The sequence below is a fragment of the Pagrus pagrus genome (assembly GCF_965226575.1).
Source record: "Pagrus pagrus genome assembly, chromosome: 10".
Classification (NCBI taxonomy): domain Eukaryota; kingdom Metazoa; phylum Chordata; class Actinopteri; order Spariformes; family Sparidae; genus Pagrus; species Pagrus pagrus.
Window position 1 is genome coordinate 19767495 of NC_140194.1, and position 23578 is coordinate 19791072.

The 23578-nt window shown below is 39.9% G+C and overlaps 1 protein-coding gene across 4 annotated transcripts in view; it reads right to left on the minus strand.

The window, feature by feature from the left end:
- Positions 1–8102: 8102 nt before the first annotated feature.
- The window catches only part of insc (INSC spindle orientation adaptor protein), a 51802-nt gene continuing 36326 nt past the window's right edge, over positions 8103–23578 (minus strand). For all 4 annotated transcript variants that reach the window (XM_084364199.1, XM_084364196.1, XM_084364197.1 and 1 more), the window contains 7 exons: positions 19812–19937; positions 14772–14943; positions 14312–14490; positions 13961–14027; positions 12762–12917; positions 10847–10923; positions 8103–9096 (listed from right to left, as the gene is read on the minus strand). In XM_084364199.1, coding sequence (XP_084220325.1) covers positions 8968–9096; positions 10847–10923; positions 12762–12917; positions 13961–14027; positions 14312–14490; positions 14772–14943; positions 19812–19937 — 906 coding nt within the window. In that variant the 3' untranslated portion in view covers positions 8103–8967. The remainder of the gene's footprint in view (positions 9097–10846; positions 10924–12761; positions 12918–13960; positions 14028–14311; positions 14491–14771; positions 14944–19811; positions 19938–23578) is intronic.

The following is a 23578-nucleotide window of genomic DNA, read 5'->3' on the forward strand; positions in this document are numbered from 1 at the left end:
GTTCACGGGAGGTTTTGGGTGGACTGGAGGACCTAAATGGAGAAGGCGTGCTGTGGTGGCCTGTTAATAGCGAGAGGGCTCAGAGGGCCAGAGAGGGGAAAGTGTGTGTGTGTGTGTGTGTGTGTGTGTGTGTGTGTGTGTGTGTGTGTGTGCTCGAGCGAGCGCACGTGAGTGTGTGTTATTGGCCGTAGTGAACAGGGGTTAAGTTAGGCTGTTCTGTACCGGCCTGATGGTTTTTTAAAGAGACAATGGAAAACGTTTTATTCAAATTATCTAAACAGATTTCTGTCTGTGTGTGTGTGTGTGTGTGTGTGTGTGTGTGTGTGTGTGTGTGTGTAGCCTATATATTTACATGGAGCATGTGTAGAAGAAAGCAAGATTGTCTGATTTGTTGGTAAAAGTGTGTGCTTATGAACTTCTCTGCAAAAGCCAAAGTCCACAGCAAAGGGAGTTATTCTCCTCAGTGGAACAGTGAACAGTGTTCTTGTAGTCCAGTCTGTTCCTCCGCTACGTATCTACGTCACTCTGGAACAGAGCACAGCCTTCAGCTCGGGAGCCATCCTCCAACTAGTACAAACGCAACCACCTTGCTGTCTGCCGTTGTCATGACACGGAAGGTACAAAGCAGCCAACTGACCTAAGTCTGGCCACCCTTATGCTGTTTTTTCCACCAGCACCTTTGGACACGCTGTGTCAAACTGGGCCGTACCGATGGACCAGCTCTCAGTACTTTCATAGTTTCTACCTGAATCACTTTAGTTTCTCTCGTCCTGTTCGTACTTTCAAACATCTGTTGCGTTGTACTGTTTTGCCGTGTTGGCTTTCAGCTATTTTGGGAGTCATGTTTAGTTACTGCTGGTGAAAACACAATGTTTCCCGTAATGCTGCTTCACAATAAAAGCTTTTAAATGACTAATTAACGTGGGGCTTTTATAGTGATGAAGTTGTAGGAAATGAAACATGTTTGGAACTGACTTAGCGAAGCCACTTTGTTAGCAGTTATAACAGAAAAAGAAACTCCAGTGTAGGATAGATAGATGACCATATCACAAGAGGTAAGTGAGAAAATTAGATTTTGTAAATCTGGGGAATTAACCTTGAAAACATCAATGCAACACTAGTGAGGAGATTATTTTCATAGTTTCAGTTAAGGGTTGGGGTTAGTAGTCACGTGCGCAAGATGATTTTGGTTTAGGAGCTAGAATCAATGATGTCAGTGAGGGTCCTCGTAAGTTCAGCGGTACAAACGTGTGTTCGTGTGTGTGTGTGTGTACACAAGTTGTTCAAGGCAGATTTTCTCTGCTGCAATAGCCCCAGTCCCCAAAGAGCAGCAGGATCTCTCTCTCTCTTTCTGTCTCACACACACACACACACCAAAATGAAAAAATACAGACTTAATAAAAACACCCTTTGAAACTAACAAGACTGTGGCTTCTCAAATTTTAATCACCACATTTCATTAATTCATTCCTTTTTCCACAAGCATGCTGCTCTCCGTCCAGCGAGCTACTGCACGCCGCGCTGGAGAGTTATTTTAGTGAAAGAAAAAAAATTCTTCTAAAATGTTCATTTTCTGTCACTGAAAATTAATCACCATTGTTTATCTTTTACTTCACGGCGTGAAAAATAAATTGCGTCTCTGAATATGCCAAACATTTGATCAAGGCTGCACGTCTTGGGACAAAAAGGAGCTGTCTGAGCGTTTATTTGAGATTCAGTTCTGACCCACACAGAGCGACCTCCTGCTGTCCTGCCTTCCCACGAATTAAGGTGCACTCAGGCAACAATGAACAAATTCATGGCAGTCCATCAGGAATTCTGTTGAGCTCAAAGAAGAAATGGGTTTTGTTTTACCTTGAAGGCCTTTGAAAGTTTACTGTAAACACCAGAATCTACAGTCTGCCTTGGTCTAGTGGTAGTTTTAGCACAAACCAACAGGCAGGTGCAGAGGGAATTGTATTGTGTCAAAATGAGGTTTTGCATAGTAAAAGCTAGAATAATGCAAGGATTGCTGGGTTTTACTGAGTGGATGCTGGCTAAATACTGACAAGAAAAGATGTTTTCTTTATAGGTATTTTAAATGCAGCATTTATTTTCATCCATGTTTGCTAGCTTGCAGTAGACTTACAGTCTACAAAACCCACTAACACCTTCTAACATCTGGCTTTTTTCTTTAACGTGAATGTGTTCAATTGAAATTCACTCTTGCATTCAATGATTCTGCAAAAGTCTCGGTTGTTCATTGGCTCCAGCTCTGATCGGCTCTGATGACAACACAACACCTGGGTGAACATGCCAATTCTCTGTTAATGATGGTGTGACACACGAGGAAAAACAAATCAAAAACAAAATGAAAGGTAAACTCGCCACTTGACAATGGGAAAGGAGTCAATCACCTATTTTTAGTGCATTTAAGAAAAAATAGCATATGCATGCCAACTTTGGTGTAAAAATGGTAATTAGTGCCATGTAGACTTTTCCTGGGAACCAACAAATGTTAAGTTTGTATTCATTGTTACTCACCGAAGCCATTGTGTGCATCCTTGAGCTCTAAAATGTGTTGAATGCATTTCCTTTCCCCATCAAACATTTGCAAAACTGGTGTTTGAAAAATATTTTAAATGCAGCATTGTTTTCAGAAATGTTTGCCAGCTTGCAGTCTTCTTCTTCCCTGTCTTTACTGGTGAATTCCCACATCTTTGCCCATTACCGCCACCTGTGGGTCAGTGGAACAGACATACGCATGACATAAACACAATGGGGACCAACTCATTTAAGCATTTTAAATGAATATTAACAAATTTCTGCAATACAAAAACTAAAAGGTAAAACTCTAGTTATTCAGCCTGTAGTTGTCAAAGCATTATGTTAATTTACAATTTATTTTCTGCAGTATCAAGACACATGCAGTAGAATAATACCATGACTGGAGATTTGTGCAGTACAGAGGTTAAAACTTCATGAAGTACCAATGCATGGCGGCTACAGGAGCTATGACCACTCTACACAAACCCCTGAACATTTTTGGCATTAGGCTTTTACCCTCCACTGACTTTGGCCAAAAGTTGAGACCGCAAAGTGCTGATATTAATTTACTCTCAATGTTGTGGTTTTATTTCAGCAATTAAAATCCCCATTGGGTGCTCTAATGGGAGCCAGCTGGGGAGAGATATCAGTGAACAGAAATGTTACACTCTTAATTGGCTGTCCAACAGGTGATGGCACTGAAGTCATAATTAGTATTTTTACTGTGAGGTCTATATGTGCTGCAGTGTGTGTGTGTGTGTGTGTGAGAGAGAGAGAGAGAGAGAGAGTCTTTGCGTGTGTGTTTCAGTTTTTACAGTTTCATGGTCCAAAACTGACAGAAGATGAAGCACATTTTTGAGGCAGAATGAACATGTTTGCATATGAAAATGCAAACACATGAGTGAATTTCAATTTGTTCTTGGTCTTGTGAACTTGATGATGTGTGAGTTGAAAAGTTTCAGCTTGAGCATGAAATCAACGCTCGTCTTGAGGCGTCGTGACTCTTAACGCATTATCATGTGAAGACAAGGAGAGAAAAAGAGGGAAACGAAATGAAATAACCGGTTAGATTTATATTCAGTCAGAGGCTGAGCTGTCACGCGGACAGTTAGATGCAGGCACACACTGTACATGCATGGTCTGTGCGTCTGTTAAGAGCCAGAGTTTAAAGGAGCACTATGTAGTTTTTGAGAAGAAAATTCATACTCAGATTACAACATTAATGAGGTAATGATGCAAACTCAGAAATATAATTTTTTTCCATAACTGAATAAACAAGTTGTCCTCAGAAGAAATTAAGGATAGAACGCTGTTTGAAGATACAAAGGTGGCAGGGTCCGCCACATACATGTATAAACAAAGTAAAACAGTTGCTCCCTCCCCGGTCCTTAAACCAAAGTCTGAACACTGAAGCTGCAATTACAGCAAAATTATTTATTCCATATTATCATATATGTTATATCGTCACAATTTCAATTTCATTTTCTATGTACAGTATATATATACAAATGAAATTAAAATTGTGACAATTAACTGAAGCAATTTAGTTAATTGGCCGCAGGACGCAGGGGTGTACGCTGTGTTTACATCAATGATGCTTGGTGCTCAAACGCAGTCAAAGGGGATGGGGAGTGTTGACCTGATATTGAACATTTTATGTGGGGATGTGCCGTCTACAAACGTAACTTAAAAAAAATGCATGACCTGTTATACATGTTTATGTAAATAAATAACTGTATATATGTTCTATGTTTGTGTAGCATGAAAAAAATACAACATTTAATTTCAGTATGTTTTATAATGCAGATAAATTATCTTGGTGCCTTGAATATTGAGCATATTGCATATTCTTGACCTCTCATCAAAAATACAACCTCACCTTATTGAAGTTATTGAAGGCTAATAGGACCGACAGAAGCTGTTTAAATGTGCGTCTTAACACACGATATTAAGACATCACATTGTTCCAGGAGCTCCAGGAGTGAAAACAAGAGTCCACATTTCATTGTGTGCATCTTGGAAAAATGTGAAGTAAAGCACTTTTAAACTCTAAGCCAAAGGAACTTGACTCGTAAGTTTGGTTGAATCATTTCAGACTAATTTGCAAGTTTTGCAAAAGTAAAGTCTAATGTATCAACATCTGAAAGCACTTTCAAAGGAAGAAGAAATTTCAATCATTTTCTGAAATAAAAAGAAAAAAAGTCACACAGAGAAAAACTTAGAGTGCAAAGGCAAAAGATGTGGGACATAAAATATTAAAGTCTCCGGAGAGTTACAAAGAAGTGTCTTCTTGCATTAGACTTCAGCTTTCCTACACAAAGTGTCTGTGATTTATAGTTTGGGACAGTGAAGCTGACATGAAAATGACTCTGTAGTGCAGCTCGGCCTTTCATTATGAAGTACCAAGTTTCATTTGTAATGTGTATTTCCATTAAAAAAGAAAGTGGTGGTTGTTATATTCTGAGACCCTTTTGATGAATAATTAGATTAGATTGGATCGGTTTGTTGATTTTTCATTATTGACCACCACGTTAAAACTTTGATATTACAAGGATAGTAACACTGCTAGCTATATTTTTAAGGAAAATATATTGTGCACCTTTCTACAAGCTCTGTAGATTAATTCATTAATGTATTATTATTATTATTATTATTGTTAAATTGTCTTATTTAAAATGGTATCAATTGCTTTTAAACTTTACTTGAGGCATTTATTTTCACGCCACTTTCTACTTCCGCTCACCTCAGAGGGAACTATTGCACTTTTATTTATGTTATGTATAGTCAGACTACCTCCACAGCTCTGGAGGAAAGGTCTGGCTGCACCCATTATCATTTTGCTACAGAGGGAAAACACTCTGGCTTGTTTATATTTTTTTACACCAGTCACAATCATCTTGGGTGGCTCATAGCCCAGGATGCAGCAACAGCGCCAGCGTTGCCAGATGTACGATAATTGTATATTTGTAAGTTAATTTTGCCTTCTGATGTACAATCAATAATTCCAAACAAGCAATAGCGTACAATAATTTGACTGTTTTGTGATGCTTATATTAGGAGTTCGTTTTAGGCTACTGCGAATGCAGACGAATAAAAATTGGCTGCCGGTGCTGGATGTGGGCAATGCAGGATGTGAGACACACAGAACTCAGATTGCTGGTTTGTAGGCAGTTTGTGGGGTCAAGCACACACATGTCTTTGCTTTTGATTACGGCTGCAATTTTGCTGGTCAAAGTTCCACAAAGTTGGCATGCCCTGATTAAAATGACTAAATCCCTGCAAAGAAAAAGGAAACAGCTGCTAGCTTGTTTACATTTGTATACACGTGTAGGTAACTTGCTACCTTTAGCGTATAGGTTGCAAGAGAACCTGTCGTTTTCGGCTCAGGGGATGCGATGGCATTTATCCCTAATTTCAGTTTTTTTTCAGAAAATAATCTCTAGTTGCAGTCCTATACAACGTAGTTACAAATTAGGTCCATCTCAACTTCAACAGTAATCCTGCTTTTACATAATGCATGAGTAATAATAATCTAATGATATAAAATATAGTAGTATGACAGTCACAGGGGACATTTATAGTACTAAAAGTTAAGGAGTTGAGCTCTTGCTACACCACTGCAACATATAGACAGAAGACGATGGAGTAGAAGGAAAAGGAAAGTTCAAGAGCTCAGAAACTGAGAGAAACTGAAAAACTCTGAGCTACAGTTCATAGTATCTTGGTGATGGTCGAACCAAAACAATATCAAAGGAACCTGTGTTTTTAGGCCGTCTGTTTAGTTCTCCTCTGCGTCGATACATATTTCATCGGGTCTCAACAAAGCGAGGCAGGAGCATATTCTATCACAAAGGCCTCTGAACACGGTCCCACATGTACGCTGGACAACGCGCACGCGAAGCAGCTCAATTGTCTCCACACTTGGTTGGAGTGTTACAAGTCCAGGCTCAGCAGCAGTGCCCTTAGGTGAAAAAGAAGCTACAGAGAAAGCAAGAAGGCCTTCAATTGTCTCTCCAAGGAGAGGAAGGCGTATGGAGAAAAAAAACCTGAGAATGTTTTTATCAAAGAGATGACAATACAAAGGACAAGTTGTGCGGACAAGCCCTCACATATTTCTTTGTAATCACTCGCTGCATCATGTCACAGCTGAAAATGTCTGCTACATTTGGGCTTGTGAACCCTTATTAAAGCCACTGTGAATGAATGAATGAATTTTCAACATGTGAAAGTAGATATTTTAATAACAAGTTTTTAATGGACACAGCTACACTCTGCACTATTCCTCCCTACGAGACCTGAGGTTTTTTGGAAAGTTGGAGGCTTAAATACCAAATGTCCCTCCTGTTTTCATGAGAGGACCTGGTGGTTCACGGAGGACCAACAGGTAGACCTTTGGGTCCACCTCCTCTTCGTCTTTTGGCCTGTTTCTTTCTCTGTGAGTCTCATTCAAAGGCTTTTCTCATCTCTGTGGCTGCATTTGTGACAAGACAGAATGTGTGAGCACAGCTCCTCTGAGATAGCTGGAGGTCGGGGGGCCTCCGAGGAGCTGCATGGACCCTGAATGCACTCATTCTGCGTTAAGGTGGGACTCTCTGCTTGATATTTTAAATTTTGAGTTGGTCTGCTGTACCAGTGGTGTAACAGTGTCTCTGTGACCACAATAAATATGAATGACATTTAAAGTGCAGTCTGTTAAACAGATAGACTTAAACATTTTAATTTCATCTTCTCAACTCTGAGAGTGTGTGTGCATGTTATTAAGTAACATGTCCAACACTGGTATTAACTTCAGAATGATAAGTTAAAGCAAGAGCTTTTCTCACCGAAAACATTCTTTCAAGAGCAGTAAAAGTGAACCAAAACAGTCAGTTCATGGATCAGACAGTAAAACAGCTGAGCTGAAACTAACTCAAAGCTCTGTGACGCTGAGGAGAGCTGCAGATTTGTAATAATTCTCCGTAGGGTCATCACTTTAAGCGACTCCTCACTTTCCCGTCGAATATCTATTTGTTTTGGCAGCATACGATCACTGTATTAACGATGTGTTCTTGCAGGATTTCCATGTTCTGAGAAATCCCGGAACCCACTGGCTATTAAGCCTCTGTGGGAAATGGCCAATGTTCTGGTGTAGCCAGATGATACCCAGTTGACGGATATTAGGGCCAAGACTTCCTCTTCCATGTGCAGGTCATCGTTAACAGTCAATTAATCAACTTGAGACGCGTGCATGGAATTAAAGTTAAGAGACGGCTCTTGATTTAACTGCAAATCAATTTCAGAATGTTATAAAAAAAAATAAACTAAACCATCATCAGATAATTGCTGATGGGTTCCAAGACTTCATTTCAGCCGTGTTCCGTCTCTTTTGCCCTCCACACAGATTGTTTACCTCCATGAAAACAATTTGTGCTCAACCGTGATTGGTCAGTCATCAGAACGCTTTCAATACCAAATCTTGTCCCTTGCCAACAGATCCTACATTCGTATGCAGATATCTGTTCATAGAGATTAACCAGACAGTAATTCACTTCACGACAGACTGAACATCATGTAGATGATTGCCTTTATTCCATGCATGGCATACAATAATGGTAATTCTATTTAAATAAAAAAGCATTTCTTTAATCAAATTCAAGACCATATGCCTCAATCAAACATTTTAAATACCAATAGTGCCCTTTCAATAATGTACTCAAATAACAAACAAACTGAACACATGTTGCTGGTTAATCTCACTTTAATAATTTAGCTTTAAAAATGGTTATCCCAACGAAGTGGCTGCTGATTGAAAACGTCAAAAAAGGAAAGATTTCTCTATCAGACCAATAATAAAAGACTTGAGAAGAATTTAATCAGACAAACATCTTGGCACTCAGACGCTGAATGCTTCAGATGATCGTATCAAGTCATTTTAGTGTGTTATCCACTTGTGTGATGGATCTTCCTCCTGTCTCAGATAGCCAAAATGCTTTGGATGAAATACTTTCAGACGAGATCAAATAAATTGCACCGTGATAGCATAAAAAGTGTTTCATTTCAAAACGGGTTCATTTTCAAAAAGTAGCACCTACTTGTACAAAGTAATTAGCCATATATTTACTGATATGAAATTCCTGGTGGAATAAAATAAGCTAATGACCTTCTACAACACTGTACACATTCATTGCATTTAATGTGATTACTGAGTTGCTCACGGCAACACAGTTATGTACATTTACATAAAGATGTCCTCTGCATCCATTTTAGCAGTTTCACTCCTTTCTTGATGACATTTGGGCAACAAAATCTTGTCAGGGCTCCGGAAGTGACGAACCGAAGCTCCAATCAGGATATAGATGTGATATTTTGGAGTGTAACTGCTCATTAGTCCTTTCTGTATCATGACACATGATCTTGTACATGAGTTCAGCCCTCCACTAGCAGTGTTCGGCGTGCAGGCCGTCATACAAAGCTCTCCTCCATGTTGGAACACAGCAGGAAAGAGTCGACCAGCCGCGGTTTGATCAGCTGTTGGTGGTCGGCTGCCTCGATGCTGTCTGGACACCCTGCTGCGAGCCTCCTCAAGGCAGCCTGGAGACACACACGCACACACATTTCAGTATACATGTGCACAGGCACACAGACATATGCATCATCACATATCAAGATCACACTGCACTCCTGTGTGCAAAAACACACACGGAAATCATATAAATACACATGCGATCACACGTACAGATAACTTGGCAGAGAGAGTTGTATCTGTGCACATTAAAAAGTCTTATTGATAAAGTCTTTATGTAGACAAAAAAAATATACATCTACAGAGCTTGTAGAAAGGTACAGAATAAAAGTATCTATTTTCCTTAAAAACTCTACTATAATTGTGAATCAATAATTTTAAAATGTTTGTCAGGTCCAAAATGATTGTTTTCTTTATCTCTGTGTAAGAATTCTGACAGCTGGTTATAGCTTCTGGAGCTTCCTTTGTGAGCCAATAGTGTAACGCCATTGGTATCACGTGCTATCTGTGTTTCGTCAGCGATCAGCAGCCTTGGTGGTTGCCAGTTTGTGGAAAAAAAACCTAAGACTGGCCAAGTTCTACAGTGAGCACCAAGCGTACTGTACTGCCCTGATGTTAGCTAGCGAAAGCAACATTAAGGTACAAGGTAACTTTATTGTCTAATGATTGCATCCTTGAGTCCTGCTACATCTATTTTGGACAGTGGAGTGTTGAGAATGAGTTCAGGAGTCTCATTAACTATGAAGTCAACAACCCTCAAGCGGCCCTGACGACTCTGAAACTCAGAGTCTTAACGACTCTGTAAGGACACTCCCACACAGAGTTTAAAAGCCTGCGACTCCCCTCCAGTTAGTTAGAACTGAAGAAGCCTCTTGGATGAGAGGTGAAACGTCGTCAAGAAACTGAAACAAGTCCAGTTGCCTACGATACAGCACTTAGAGTCTCTTTAACGTTTTTAAACTGTGTGTCTGCAGGTTAACAGTAAAAAACAACAAACTGTATTCATACTGTACTAAATCAAGTCCTTCCAGACCAGGAGCTGTTTCAGTTTTGCTCCCCACATCTCATGTAATTTTAAAAGCAGTAACATGTGTGACGCCTCGAACTAATTTAAACCACCAGCCTCCAACATTTACATTTAAGATTACAAATGATCTGTGAAAGCTCAGCTTCCTTTGAAGGTAAAAATTCAACACCTACAAATGCTCTACTTAACCCTTGGCTAAAAGGATAAAATAGAATCACATTAATTTGAACAGACTGACGAGTACAGTTACAGCGAAGAAGAGGGCTTTTCTGGGCGCAGCGAGGCAGCCCAATTAACCGCCTGACCATTATGCGCTTCAAATCCCCTCATCGGCCCTAAGATCTGGTCTTAATAATGATGATCAGAATGAGAGAATGATAAGTACGAGCAGGGATATTATTCATGATATGTACATATTTAAACACACAACGTTTGAGATGATGTGCACCGGTCAGCTATCTCAACACAGCTTTAACATACTGACGCAGTGATATATTTTCAATTTTCAGATATTGCCCTGTGGATGTAATTAAATTGGACAGTCATTTGATCCACTGATGTTACATGTGTGGGCCTGTGGTATAATGCCGTCAATTTGTACTATATACTGATTGCAGCTGAAAATATATCATACGTAAAGGGCATGGCTAAAATAAGCAGTTTGAATGTTTAAATGATATATTTGTATTCAGGATATGGAGTCATACACTCATATGTTTCAGTCTACACACACACACACCCACCCACACACACACACACACACAGTAAATAGACACATAGTTTATACCTACCAGGCAAGCAACCAACACTGAGTCGCTGTTATTTCTCTCAGTAGGGGAGCGGCACAGTTCAATAAGACGAGGAACAGCTAAAGACAGGAGAAAAATTCTGTTATACCGTGTCCCATTCTTAGACATTGATATCAACTAAACAGTGGCGCAGAGATGTGTGTGTTCTGAATAATTATTAAATTAAGTTTGTATTTAAAGTCGAGGTGTTTCTGTCCGGCGATAGGATGAAGACTTGGAGAAGCAGCGTTCAGTTATTATGCACCACATATCTGGAACAAACTCCCGGAAAACTGCAGGTCCGCTCCAACTCTCACCAGTTTTACATCAAGGCTGAAGACCTTTTTATTTGCCACTGCCTGTTATTGAAGCAGTTTTAAGGCTTTGATCAATATCTTGAGCTGCACTGTAACTGTCATTGTCTTGTCTTTCTTAAACCTTTCTTAAAGCTATATTAGCTTATTTTTTTATTTTTAATGTTTTTAAAAAAAAAAGTTTTGTTTCTTGATGTCTTCCTCCTTGTTTTTAATGTCTTTTAATATAATTGTATGCCCTTGTACTGTAAAGCACTTTGAGTTGCCTTGTGTCTGAATTGTGTTATACAAATAAACTTGCGTTGCCTCTGGCCTGTGTAATGATCTTGTGACACCTTCTTCTCTCCTTCAACACAAAGTATGCGATTTCTGCCAAAAGGATCCTCTCAATCAACACAAAACATAAATCTATCTACGTAACTCAGGCAGAAACGTTCACAGACGAGGTAATGTTTCAAAGTTTTCTTTCACATTATGTTCAGTAAGCTTGGGCCAATATCAGATATTATCACGATATTTGCCATCATTAGCAATATTGTTTTACAATACCGAACAGCTGTGTGATTCTTCACCTGAGAGACACTGCTCTGACTGCATTGTAATGAATTACAGTGATATTTGTCACCTGGCTGGCCCTCTAGAGTTTAGAGGGAAGAGTACCAGTGACAGACTAGCAGCACTTAATATATTATACTATTACACTTACTATATGTCTAATTTAAAAGTTCTTAATATTCATCACAATATCATGATATAACATTTTGGATATCACCCAAGTCTAATGTTCAGTCATGTTTGCCAACTTCCTGCCTCCCTCTCTGATGTCTTATCTGATGTTTCCCCTGAGTCACAGCGGTAGGCAGACAAATGAAACACGTGGGATTTCTCTGGCTATGAACATTTTTGTAAGCATGATATAACACGTAATGTAAGTACACAACTCACAAAATATGAAACAAAGGTCTAGCCATTTTTAAACATTTAAATTCAGAAATACAGTAACCGCTAACTGCATTTTATTTATACATCCATGATTGTAGCTGTCGTTAGCTAGTTAGCTCAGTTAGCTATGCAGGTAGTTGGAATATCAGAGGAAGCACAGGAGCTTAGGAGTGCCGTGAGGAGGTCGTTTTTCAAGTTTGCAAGACAGGACAGGCCGGGGCTAGTTGCTGGTTAGCATGCTAGCTTAGATATCTCTGCAGCACAATACATAGACGTCAAAGTTGATTTTTCTTCACACTCTGTTGTTCATTTTTGAATGGTTAAACTAAAATTCTTACATATTGCACCTTTAAAGTAAAAACAAATTTAAGCTGCTAAAGGATGCAGAATTAGGGCATCATGTCCTCTTCATGGGTTTGTTGTCTTTTCGTCTTTAATTACAAATGGAGTTCCTCAAGGCTCAATTCCAGGTCCAGCTTTGCTCTCATTATGTTTATGAATTTACACTCCTTCATTTAGATGCCGATTAACTCACAAAAACATTTATTCTGTGTTGCCGTTTGAACCGTTTTCAGCACTTGATTTGTTTCACTTCTCTTTATGAATAGACAATACTATTGATTCAAGTATAAACAGAGGAACAGTGTTTCTTTCTACACTACCTTTTAGCTGGATGGCGGTTTGGGCCACGTCAGGGTCTCTGCTCAGACGGGCCAGTGTGACAGCAGCTTTCTGCTGAACACGCTCGCAAGCGGCGCCCTCTGACGGACTGGAGGAGGACGGCTTTTCTCCGAGCAGCAGCAGCAGCCGCTCTATTCCTAAAAGACATGTCAAGAATAGATTAGCTGAGCAGGAAACCAAAGAATCAAAGGTACCAAGAAGGAAAGAACATCAGAGATTCAACAAACAGCACAGTCAGTAAGAAACACATCCACAATGAGACGGAGACAGGAAAACAGAAAAAGGTATGAGTTAAATAAGATAATGACAATGCAACGCAGTAAGAAAACAAAATACAGACACAACAACAACTCCACGATGAGTTTGAATCGTCACAAACATCAAATTACACGGGACTCAGACACAACAAAGTGCTTGAGTGAATTAGAAAAGAGCCAGACATTACACGATTCACTGTGGGAATGGATTTAGACCAAAAGTGCAGTCAGAAAGCAAAGTCAATATTCCAGACACACTCAATACAAAAAGAAATAGGGGAGCTAAAAACACAAAAAGCACAGTTACTCAGGCTTTCAGGTGGTTAGACATCATTTTTCAGGTTTGTGCTGATTTCTACTTCACGACAATTTAGGGACAAAGACTGCAGCAATCTGACTTTGAAAAACATTTCAATCAGACTAAAGGAATAAATATTTTTGGCTACTATGACCACATTTTGAAAATGCACACTAAAGGGGGCAAGAGCAAGTCATACAAATTATCTGGAAAACCTGTCAGACCTCTACTGAAAACATACTGTATGTATCTATCCTAGTGTTGTACAGTATCTATTACTATATATCTTATAGAGATATATAGATGGACTGAGAACAGAAAATGTAAAAAGTGAAAATGATAGAAAGAAGAAAAACATGATAAAAGAGAACATTAAAATGTATTACAATTGTTTATAAATATCTGCATTAAGCTCTGTGGTTGATGTTTTATTTAGGCTCCTGCAGGCTACTTCACAGATATTATCAGATGCTGCCATCTTGAGGATTAAAGAAGAATTACACAGTTTTTTTCTTGCTTGTACATCAACCTATGTGTATTAATAAATTGTTCAACACTTGCTGGTGCATTTCATCCAACAGCAGAAAACAGCAATGACATGTAACATTGAAAAACATTAGCTTACCTTGTTCTTGCAGGACTTCAGAAGCACACTGCTCTAAGACCGACAGGTTTGCCAAGATTGTCACCACCTGAGAAGACAAAACACCATGAAATATTTAAGAAACATGATTTTGCTTTTGTTTTCTCTGCAAATGCACTGCATGCTGTACCATACACCTTCACTAACATGCTTTGTGAGAGCTCCACAACCTTCTGCTATTTGCTTGAGAACAGCTCACACATGCTCTGCTCAATGGCACTGCTAAGTCAAATTCATTAACATCCACTCTACCTATTTGTGTTCAACATGAACGTATTATTTTGGATCTTCTTTCTATTTTGTGAGAGACAACACCTGAATGCAGACGTGTACCTGGTCTTTTGAGTAAGGAGTGTCGACTCTCTGGCGGTCTCTGCAGGCCTGCAGCAGGATCTTGATGGCGTTGAGCTGCAGGAGAATCTCACAGGCCATGCTGTCGAAGAAGGTGATGTTGGCCAAGGCTGCAGACGCCAGGAGGAACACTTCACCACAGGAGGCGGTCTCGCACAACTCTGACAGGATAAGACATCGCTTACTAAGTTGAGAGCAATACACGTAGTGCACTGGCTGACTCACATATTATTTGAGGCAGTCTGAGGTTGTTCTCTTTTGGCGATCTGGTCTAGAGGTCTAACACCTTTAAATAAACCTTTAAAAGAAATCAATCCCGTCATTTGTTTTTCTCTACAAGTAAAACTCAGTGGTAGATACTTTTTCAACTATTAACAAATCCTGTTCTTCCAAACAATAAGGCAGAGGTCAGTGTTACATCATCAGTGTCACGTCCACTCACTGATAAGCGCGGTGACAATGTCGTGCATGCTCTCCAGGAAGCTGGCGAGATGCTGCGTGGACGTGTGGTGAGGTGAGGTGATCTGAGCCACGACCGCTGCTGCCTCGGCCCTGGCTGCTTCCACGCTGCTTTCATCAGTCAAGATATCAGCCAGGCACAGGATCCCATCCACCTACACATTAAACAATAAACAGCACACTTCAGGGTTATTATAGTTCTGAGTTTTATTTTTATTTACATATTTGTTTTTAATTCAGTTTACATTCAGTTAGTTTCCAGAGTGGGCCTGCGCCTTTTAGTTTAGTTTTTATTAGTTTTAGTGTGTCTTTATTATAATATGGGGGATATTTAATCAGAAGCAACATTTAAGAAGTTCAGAATAAGTGTTACAGCGAGGACCCTCATGAAATGCAAATAATCTTTGTTTCTTTCTTTCTTTCTTTCCAAAATAAATTGCATTTTTGTGGGACAAAAGGAACTCAAAAAATCATGAAACTTGATGCATGTGTGTCATACATGCTGAAAATCTCTGTGTTTGATGGTTTCTCGCCATGGGTGGGGCAAAATGACTCACTAGCGCCCCCTAAAGGGCAGCCCCTGCAGATACTTTTACCTAGACGCATGAAATTGGTATTGTTTAAGTATAGATTTTTTTTCTGATGTCTAGTTTCATTAGTTTTTGTCTATTTTCTCTGTCTCCAGAACTGAACTCAAACTTAACTTTTTCATCTCAACACTGCAGAGTTGACAAAACGCCTGCAGCATCACTGGCCATCCAGACAGTTAAGTGTCCATCGTGTCATCTTGGCTGAAACTTGCAGCTCTGCCCGTAAAGCCATCACAATTAAAACACACCACTCCAGTTTAATGGCCACCTCCAGGGTGAATGTGCCACTCAGAAACTCTTGTATGTCTGGCTGGCATCGACCCGAGGTCTGTGCATCATCGGGCTTGTAGAGGAAATCAGAGTTTTAGAGGAGCAGGAAATCCTCTTCTGTTTAAAGAGGAGTTTACTCATGGGCATGAGGTCATATTTACCTCATCTTTGTGTGTGATTTGGTGTTATAGAGCTTTCTGGAAATAATGTGATGTGAAGCAGAACTTCATCCACTTGGGGGCAGTATTGCACAATTCATACAAACTTTACCACAGCTGCTGATGTTACTCTGCATGTGTCAGCAGTCGTTTTCATCAAGTCTTGCATAAGTCTAAGTGTTGAAAATGAGCACACACTCAAAAATCATCCACTCTAATTAAAAATCATAGTCATAAACTGCAGGATCCTGGTTTGGAGAGTGGTGTTGGACACCTGAATTATGTCCTGGTGCTAAATCCATTAACTGATACATCAGAAACATTTTGTTGTCTTTAATGCAGTTACTTCTCAACCACAGTCATCATTGTTATCATTTTTGTAAAAAGAAAATTCATATTTCTGATGATCTTCAACCATCAGCCAACACTCCTGAAAACAAAAGTTTAGCGACAGACATCCAGAGTGAGGCAAACCATCAGCTCTCAGCCAGCCACACCTGTCAGTCTTATCTGCTGACGAGCATCAGCGCGCTGAGCTTCACAGGGCAATTCCCTATTTTTGTCTCTGTGGACGTCAGCAGCAGTGTGCCAGCGCGACCCACTGACGTGGAACAATCCACTCTCCACACCCCCGTTCATCTACCGTCCCCCCTCTGTTTCCCCCCGTCCCTACCGCACCTCCGCCTCCTCCCTAAAATAGGATATTCCCTCTCCTCACTAACCATACACCGGATGTGTCTCATTTAGTTTATATTGTCAGGGCCAAGGCCAAAGAACTTCTCTGCATTTTTAAGAGTGATAACAAAGTTTACCATTGCTGCTCATTGGAGGTTTTTGTTTAATACTATCCCATTATTATAGGTTTCTCAGCCTGTGAACAATGATTGAAATGTGGTTCTCAGGAGCCAAAGTGCAGAATCCTAAACCTACAAACCAAATCAAATGTTTTATGTTTCTTCTCAGCTGAAACATCATGAATCCTTAGAGAGGCTGTAATTATGCACTAAAGAAAGCTACAGGGATAACACATATTTGTAGGCTAACCCGAAAGTTAGCATCACCCTGTTTCCTGTGACAAAAACCTTTGGTATTTTTTTACTGGATTTTGTATTATTGCAGAAAATGAGCTCTAAACAAACTACATCGCAGTTGCATGACTCTGTCCCCAACACTAAGCGTCTTACTACAATATACTTTACAGACTTTATTATAAATTATCTACAAGTTTTAAAGAAGTTAGAATAATTTGAACCTGAAGTCACAGCGTAAAGATAATTGGTGTTGTGCCCAACAATATCTGTAGTCTATTTAGCCACTTGTTAGCAACCACCTATTTTAAGACACGTAAATGCCTAATAATTCAAATAGGGGTATTGACTGATGTAATTTATGTCACAACATAGAACAACGTGAAGAGTTTAGTGCGCCTGAACCGCTTGACATGGAGTTGGAAGGAAAAAAGGGAAAAACTCATAGAAGAAAAAGTCCAAGGTCGACTAAAGTGCACAGAGTTATTATAAATAGACATTAGAAATAAACTGTTTGCTCTAACCAGATGCTGAAAAAAACATTAACATCCATTAAATTACATTTTAAACATTGCATTAAAAAATCCCATATTAACACTTTGGGGCATGTTGTGAATGTATAAACTCCTTTTCTTTTTCATTTTGTGTAGAATACATAGAAAAACATACAAAGAAATTCAAATTGCTTTTTTCTTTTTGTATGATTTATGGCATTGTAACTGTTTTATACTGCACAAAAGACATTTGACACTTGACTTCTTACTGTGCTGTTTCCATAGAGATGCAGGACTTGTGTGACTAGGTCCAGTGAAATGAGCCCACAGTGAGTAAAAATGTGACAGAAGTGAAAAATGCCCAGAAACTACTTCAGGGTTCAGAGAGTTAGGCATAAACTTCTGCTAACCAAAAACCCATTCAAAAATCTTCAAGACGAGGGAACCAGAAGTGGAATAATGCTAACTTATTTCCAGGTTTTAGGATTCAGCCCTGATTCCTGACCCTATTAAAGTATGTTCATAGTTTTGTAACCACTTAAATCCTCTTCTGAAATAAGGCACCCTGGCGTGATTGGACCCCCTCATTTTTCATTTAACAGGCCTGGTGTAGCTTTTCTCATTAAAACATGATTGTGTAGACAAACTTTTAACTTTCAGTCTGACACAATATTGCCGTCATCTTCTTTTTCTTTGTCCATCTCGCATGCACACAGGCCCCTTTTCCCAATCACCCTTCAACAGTGACAGTTGTGTTTCTCAAGCCTGAGCGATCGCCGGTGAGCGGTTGGTAGCGTAGACTTGCCTGACAGCCTCTCCCTCGGGGACGAGGCTGCTAATCTGGGGCGGACTTTGGTTCCCGTTAAGGAGTTTTCACACTTGGATGATTCATGCTGTCCCAGCTGCTCTATATGTGAACACAGACACCGTTGTGGCATCATTATTCGCCGGAATCAGGTTATATTTGTCTTTCTGTAAACGCTCGCTCGACACAGGTGCGTCTGTTGTTTATTTTGGTTGAATTCTCGATAGAGAACAAACAAGGACGAACAAATAAGGACGTATCATTAGCTTTCTCTCTCGCTGTGTCACCTTCTTTCCTTCACGCACACACGCAAACACAGTGGGATGTCATCCAGGTCTAAAGGTTTGACCTGTGAGCTCAGCAGCGGTCAGGAGGTTCCATATAATGATCTCATCTCTGTAAACCACGGACACTCACTGTAAATCATGACTCATCTTTGTGTGGACATACTGTACAATTCTGTCATCAGAAAAAAACACACATACTTAACCTATACACCATGTGATGCTTATTTTCTCACAGACTCCTACTCTAAAATTATACAGCTGAAATTAATGCCGGCTCCGCTGCCCTGGCATAACTGAACTCTGTGAACTCATCCATGAACATTTAATCAAGGGAATAGAAAGCTGGAGAACTTGACTACTGCAGTCAAAAGTTAAGGGAATAGATGATTTCATTGCCCAATTGTCATTTTTTTCCTGCTTAACCCTTTGTTTAAAGACAGACTCCTTTCCTTCAAGGTGACTCAACATAAGGTGAATAAAACTTTCAAACATCACTTCATCTGTGAATTTCTTCCTGAGTTACGTCAGATAGATTTTCATCTGAATAAACCTTCAGTTGTTTCAGAATGAAGATCCCCCTCTACTTCACAACATCAACAAACAACGTTTTTTGTTTTCATTGTTTTGATGGAGAGACCGCTCGCAGCTGAAATGACATGCTGTGTGTTTGACTGTTGATCCTTCTACTCCATGATCACACACTTTGTTTGTGTGCAGCCAAACCTCCTCCTGCTGCCATTGTTGGCTCATATTCACCTGTGAAAATAAACTACTCTCGCAGTCATAACATGGCTGAATGTGTTCAACAGGAGACAGACTTTACTGTGCTTCTGGGAAGAGGAACAACCGCCCGTCTGAGCTACAAGTTCAGCTGATCAGTGTAAACATGCTCTGTCTGGACTGAAGGGAGCCAAGGTGTTTTACGGGAAGCACTGGACTAATTTAAGATGAATGTCATCTCACTTTCTCATTGCTCTCTGTCATGTACACATCCACATACTCCTTTTTCCGTTACAAGAACATCTGGATTAGAGCACATGTGCCATTTATTTTCCCATTTTATTTGTTTTCTTTTAAATCTTGTCATGAAATACATTTACAGATTTGCCTTTAAGGTCAACTGTTGCTGATTTACAGTTCATTCATGAGTTAGCAGGCAACATCCCTCACACTCAAACTCAAAATAGAAGACTGTTTCTTATATTTACATCTAAATATGTGAACATATGGCCTTAAAACACATCTAAAACTCATGTTAGCTCTTGCAAAGGTTGTTTAAGGGCTTGTAAAAAAAATTTGCACAGTGCACATTTAACTTAAGAAAACGTAAAAGTCCTACACGCAAAAGCCCAAAAGCTCTAGCATCAAGTGTGTGTGACAGAGATATGTACCTTGTCCAGTTGGTTGATGCCCTCCTCCACGCAGCAGATGGAGGCCACAGTTCTCAGAGCGTGAGCGTAGAGATCTCTGAAGCGGTCCTGCCTGCAGATCTTAAACAGGGCCACCACAGCTCCTTCCTGTGGACCAACACAAAGTCGTTTCAAGATGAGTTCAGCCCACACAACAGAAAAATAACTTTGAGTATCATCCTCCGTTTGTCTTGGCTTCTTTAAATAAGTTAAAGCTTCTAAATCCTTCATTGTTCACAGTTTGCGAGAACGTGTTTTCATGTTATTGTTGAACAATTTATAAAACAAAATGGTCATCGCAGCGCCGCGGGCCGAGCCGGTGGTCATTGCATTGAATGAGGATAAGGTAAGGAGACATAAGAACTTATTTTTTTGTTTGTTTTGTTTTTTCCTCGTTGTTCATCGGCACAAGAAGAAGAAGAAGAAGAAGAAGAAGAAGAAGAAGAAGAAGAAGAAGAAGTTTCTCTAGAAGGCTTTAATTTCTATAGAACTATATTTGGGACTGTAATTCCCCTAATTATCTTAAAATTGCTTTAATTTTACGCTCTGCAACTTGTTTTTTTTTCTTCCTATTTTACTTTGTTTTGTTTTTCTCTATTCAGCTCGACCAAGACGGGACATTAAAGGTATTTTTGTAGCAGCAGCAGACAGCAAAATGTACAATTATTTTCCAAGTTAAAACCCTTAACACCAAGTAAACCCATCTATATATGAAGTCTTTATGTTCTACTAAAAACAATACAAACAAACAACACATGAAACAAGAAAAACATGTTTTTAAAAGATTATTACAAAAACTGCATTTATATGTATGTTTCAAAGTTTTGGCAAGATACAAGATTCATCTGTATTTCTAAGGACAGTGTGAAGCTAAATGTGTGGTTATCAGTGATTTGTCTCGTAGGATTTCCGCATCACAAGTAAATGCAGAACAAAAGCTGGTTAGGATTTAGAAAACTACTGTCAGCAAGAGTGAAGCTCTTTTGAGACTTTCACAGGCCTCATACCACCAAATTATACACCACAAGTCATAGTCAGCTCTTGTCTTGAAGCACACATGATTGTGCAAAATGATGGATCAAATTGCTCCTTTCTAGACTGCACTGACGGAGCCAACAGGTCCTGCAGATTTGAGCCAATAGCAGCCGGCTGGTTTTGAGGAGTCCAGGAGACCTGAAATGACCGATGGATTTGGCCAGCTGTACTCAGCGAGCCTGCCAAACACACAGCCTATCAAATGGCTCACACAATCTATCATGTCAGATAAAAACAGCCAGAATATACATATTTCATGAATGGAAAACACTGAGCAGAAACAAAGATGATTCACTCGCCATAATAGCTGAATTTTCTCTGTTGGATTATGCTTTGTGTAAACAAACAAAAACAGCTCCTGTATTGGCTCCGTGTCTACACTACAGCAGCCGACTGACAAAAAACACTTGCAGGTATTGAATTCTATGCAGCGTGCAGATAGATAGAATTACCTGGAGGAAGACGAAGCCTGTAACTACCACCATTATCCTAATAAGGCCATTATACTGGGCTGGCATGCTGCATATGCTGCTGCAAAGGCCATGCTGGGGCTTTCGAGTGAATAATCATCCTGCCCTCCAACCTGACCGCTCTTCCCTGTTCGCTGCCTACGCAATATTGTTCCGCCTTACCTGGAAGAACTGCCGGCACACCGTCAGACAGTTATCAGTAAACCTTTTGAAACTCCAGAGAGGCTTGCAGGCTCATTCAAGCTGTGTTTGGGTAGTGATGAAGAGGCTGTTGATCCTGTTGTTTATTGTGACGCAAATGTTGATTTTGGTTTCTAAAATGAGTCTGTGGAGAATCTCTGACTGGTCCAAGTCACTTCAGAGCTTTAGTTCATTCAATCATATGTTATCACTTAAAAAATGGAAAAAAAAAAGTATAATATGATATAATTTAACTTACAAAGTAACAAAACACTACATACGTTTGCATAGATGTATATCTACTCCTGCATGCTTTTGTCTCTTGTTGTTGATGATTATTGTTGTAATCACTGCTGTTGGTGTCCCGTGTGAAATCAACAGTAAACGTTGACTTATTATTTTGATCCAAACGATGATCTTTTCCCAAACCTAACCGAGTAGTCCTGTGTCCTGTGTGTAGGACCCACACACAGGACACAAACTGTCATCACCCGCATTTAAGTGATGTTCAAGGTCCATTTAGCCAACACAACTTGCTGTGAAAATAGCCTTTGTCCATCTTTATACCATATCACCAAACTACCTAAAGACTTTCCGACAGAAAACTTCTCATGTAACCAACAAAACGGCTGCTGCCATCCAGGTGAAATACCAGGTTTTTAGTGAGACCCCCCAGGGGCCCTCATATCAGACAAAGCTGGGGACAAGGCACCCCATCATCCTCCTTAGTTTCATGCTTCATTTCACTCAACTTCTGGATGCCTATGGGATCATGATTATGTTATTTGATCCCATTGACACTCATCAATTGAGGTTAGATAGCCAATAATAATTTTATGCATTTAATAGTTTCTAACACTGGGAAAGTAGAAAAAACCTGAACCTCTGAACTATTTATTTTATCAAACCACACAGATTTATGCTGTATGATCTCCTTTTGATAACAAATGTAATAACTAATGTAATATTTATTCACTTCTATTCACTGAATCCCCCTTAAAACTGTTTGGAGCCGCCTGACATGGACCGGCTCCCACTTTGAAAACCTTCACGTACAAAAAGCAGTTTTATTCAGATAATCGTCAGTTTGTAGTAGAAACACCTTTCTGTTTGCTTCATCTCTACAGTTCTCTCCTGCTTTTCCTTTTCACAGATCGTTGGGCTCGTCAGTTGTTTCTTTCCCTTCCCCATCAAACGGCTTGCAGTTCGTTTCTTTCCACTGACTTCATCCTCATTCCTTCAATGGAGCCTGTAGAACGCATTTGTTCTCACACTCACGCATTGTGGTACTTGCTGCACTAACAAAATCATGTGAAACTTGACTAGTCATCTATAAATGCCTCTCTATCTGTGTGTTTGCATATACAGGCTGACACAGCGTGTAATTTCTTTCCATCTCATAGTTTTCTGAATGTGAACTCTGTGTACTGGTCTGTTGTAGTTGCACACACAGCGTCTGCAGTATCTTGAGTTTAAAGAGGACGCCGGCAGTTTAGCTCTCATCTACAGAATTTACTTCTTATATTGTCCCTTGCCCTTGTGCGGTCTGATCTCAATAGACATCAATGTAACATCTTGAACATCTCTCTGCCCTCTCTACCCAAATAGTTTTGATGGCACCCTGCCTGAGTTGTTGCCACATCATGCTCTCACACCCTGCAGTCTGAAGCCTTCAGTGTTAGGAGAGCAAGGACACACACATGAGGAGCCTGCCAACATGGACACATTCAGATCAGCATCCATCATGACAGTAGGTAAACACTGAGACAGCAAACTCACTTGTACATCATGACACGGTCGCTCTCTTATACTCCAGCTGCTGGTTGATTGATGAGGTGGCACATGGATCAGTGTTAAACGCTGTCAGCGCTGTCATAAAACATCTTACTGTTAAGAAATCTCTGATCTAGTCTCCTCTGTGTGGAGTTTGCACGTTCTCACTGGCTTCTGTTTCCTCCCAAACATGCGGATCAGTTAAAAATAAAAATGAAAGAATGTGTTTGTATATATATGATTCATCCCTGTGACATTAGAGAAAAGGACACGACGCTTGACTTGTTTTGG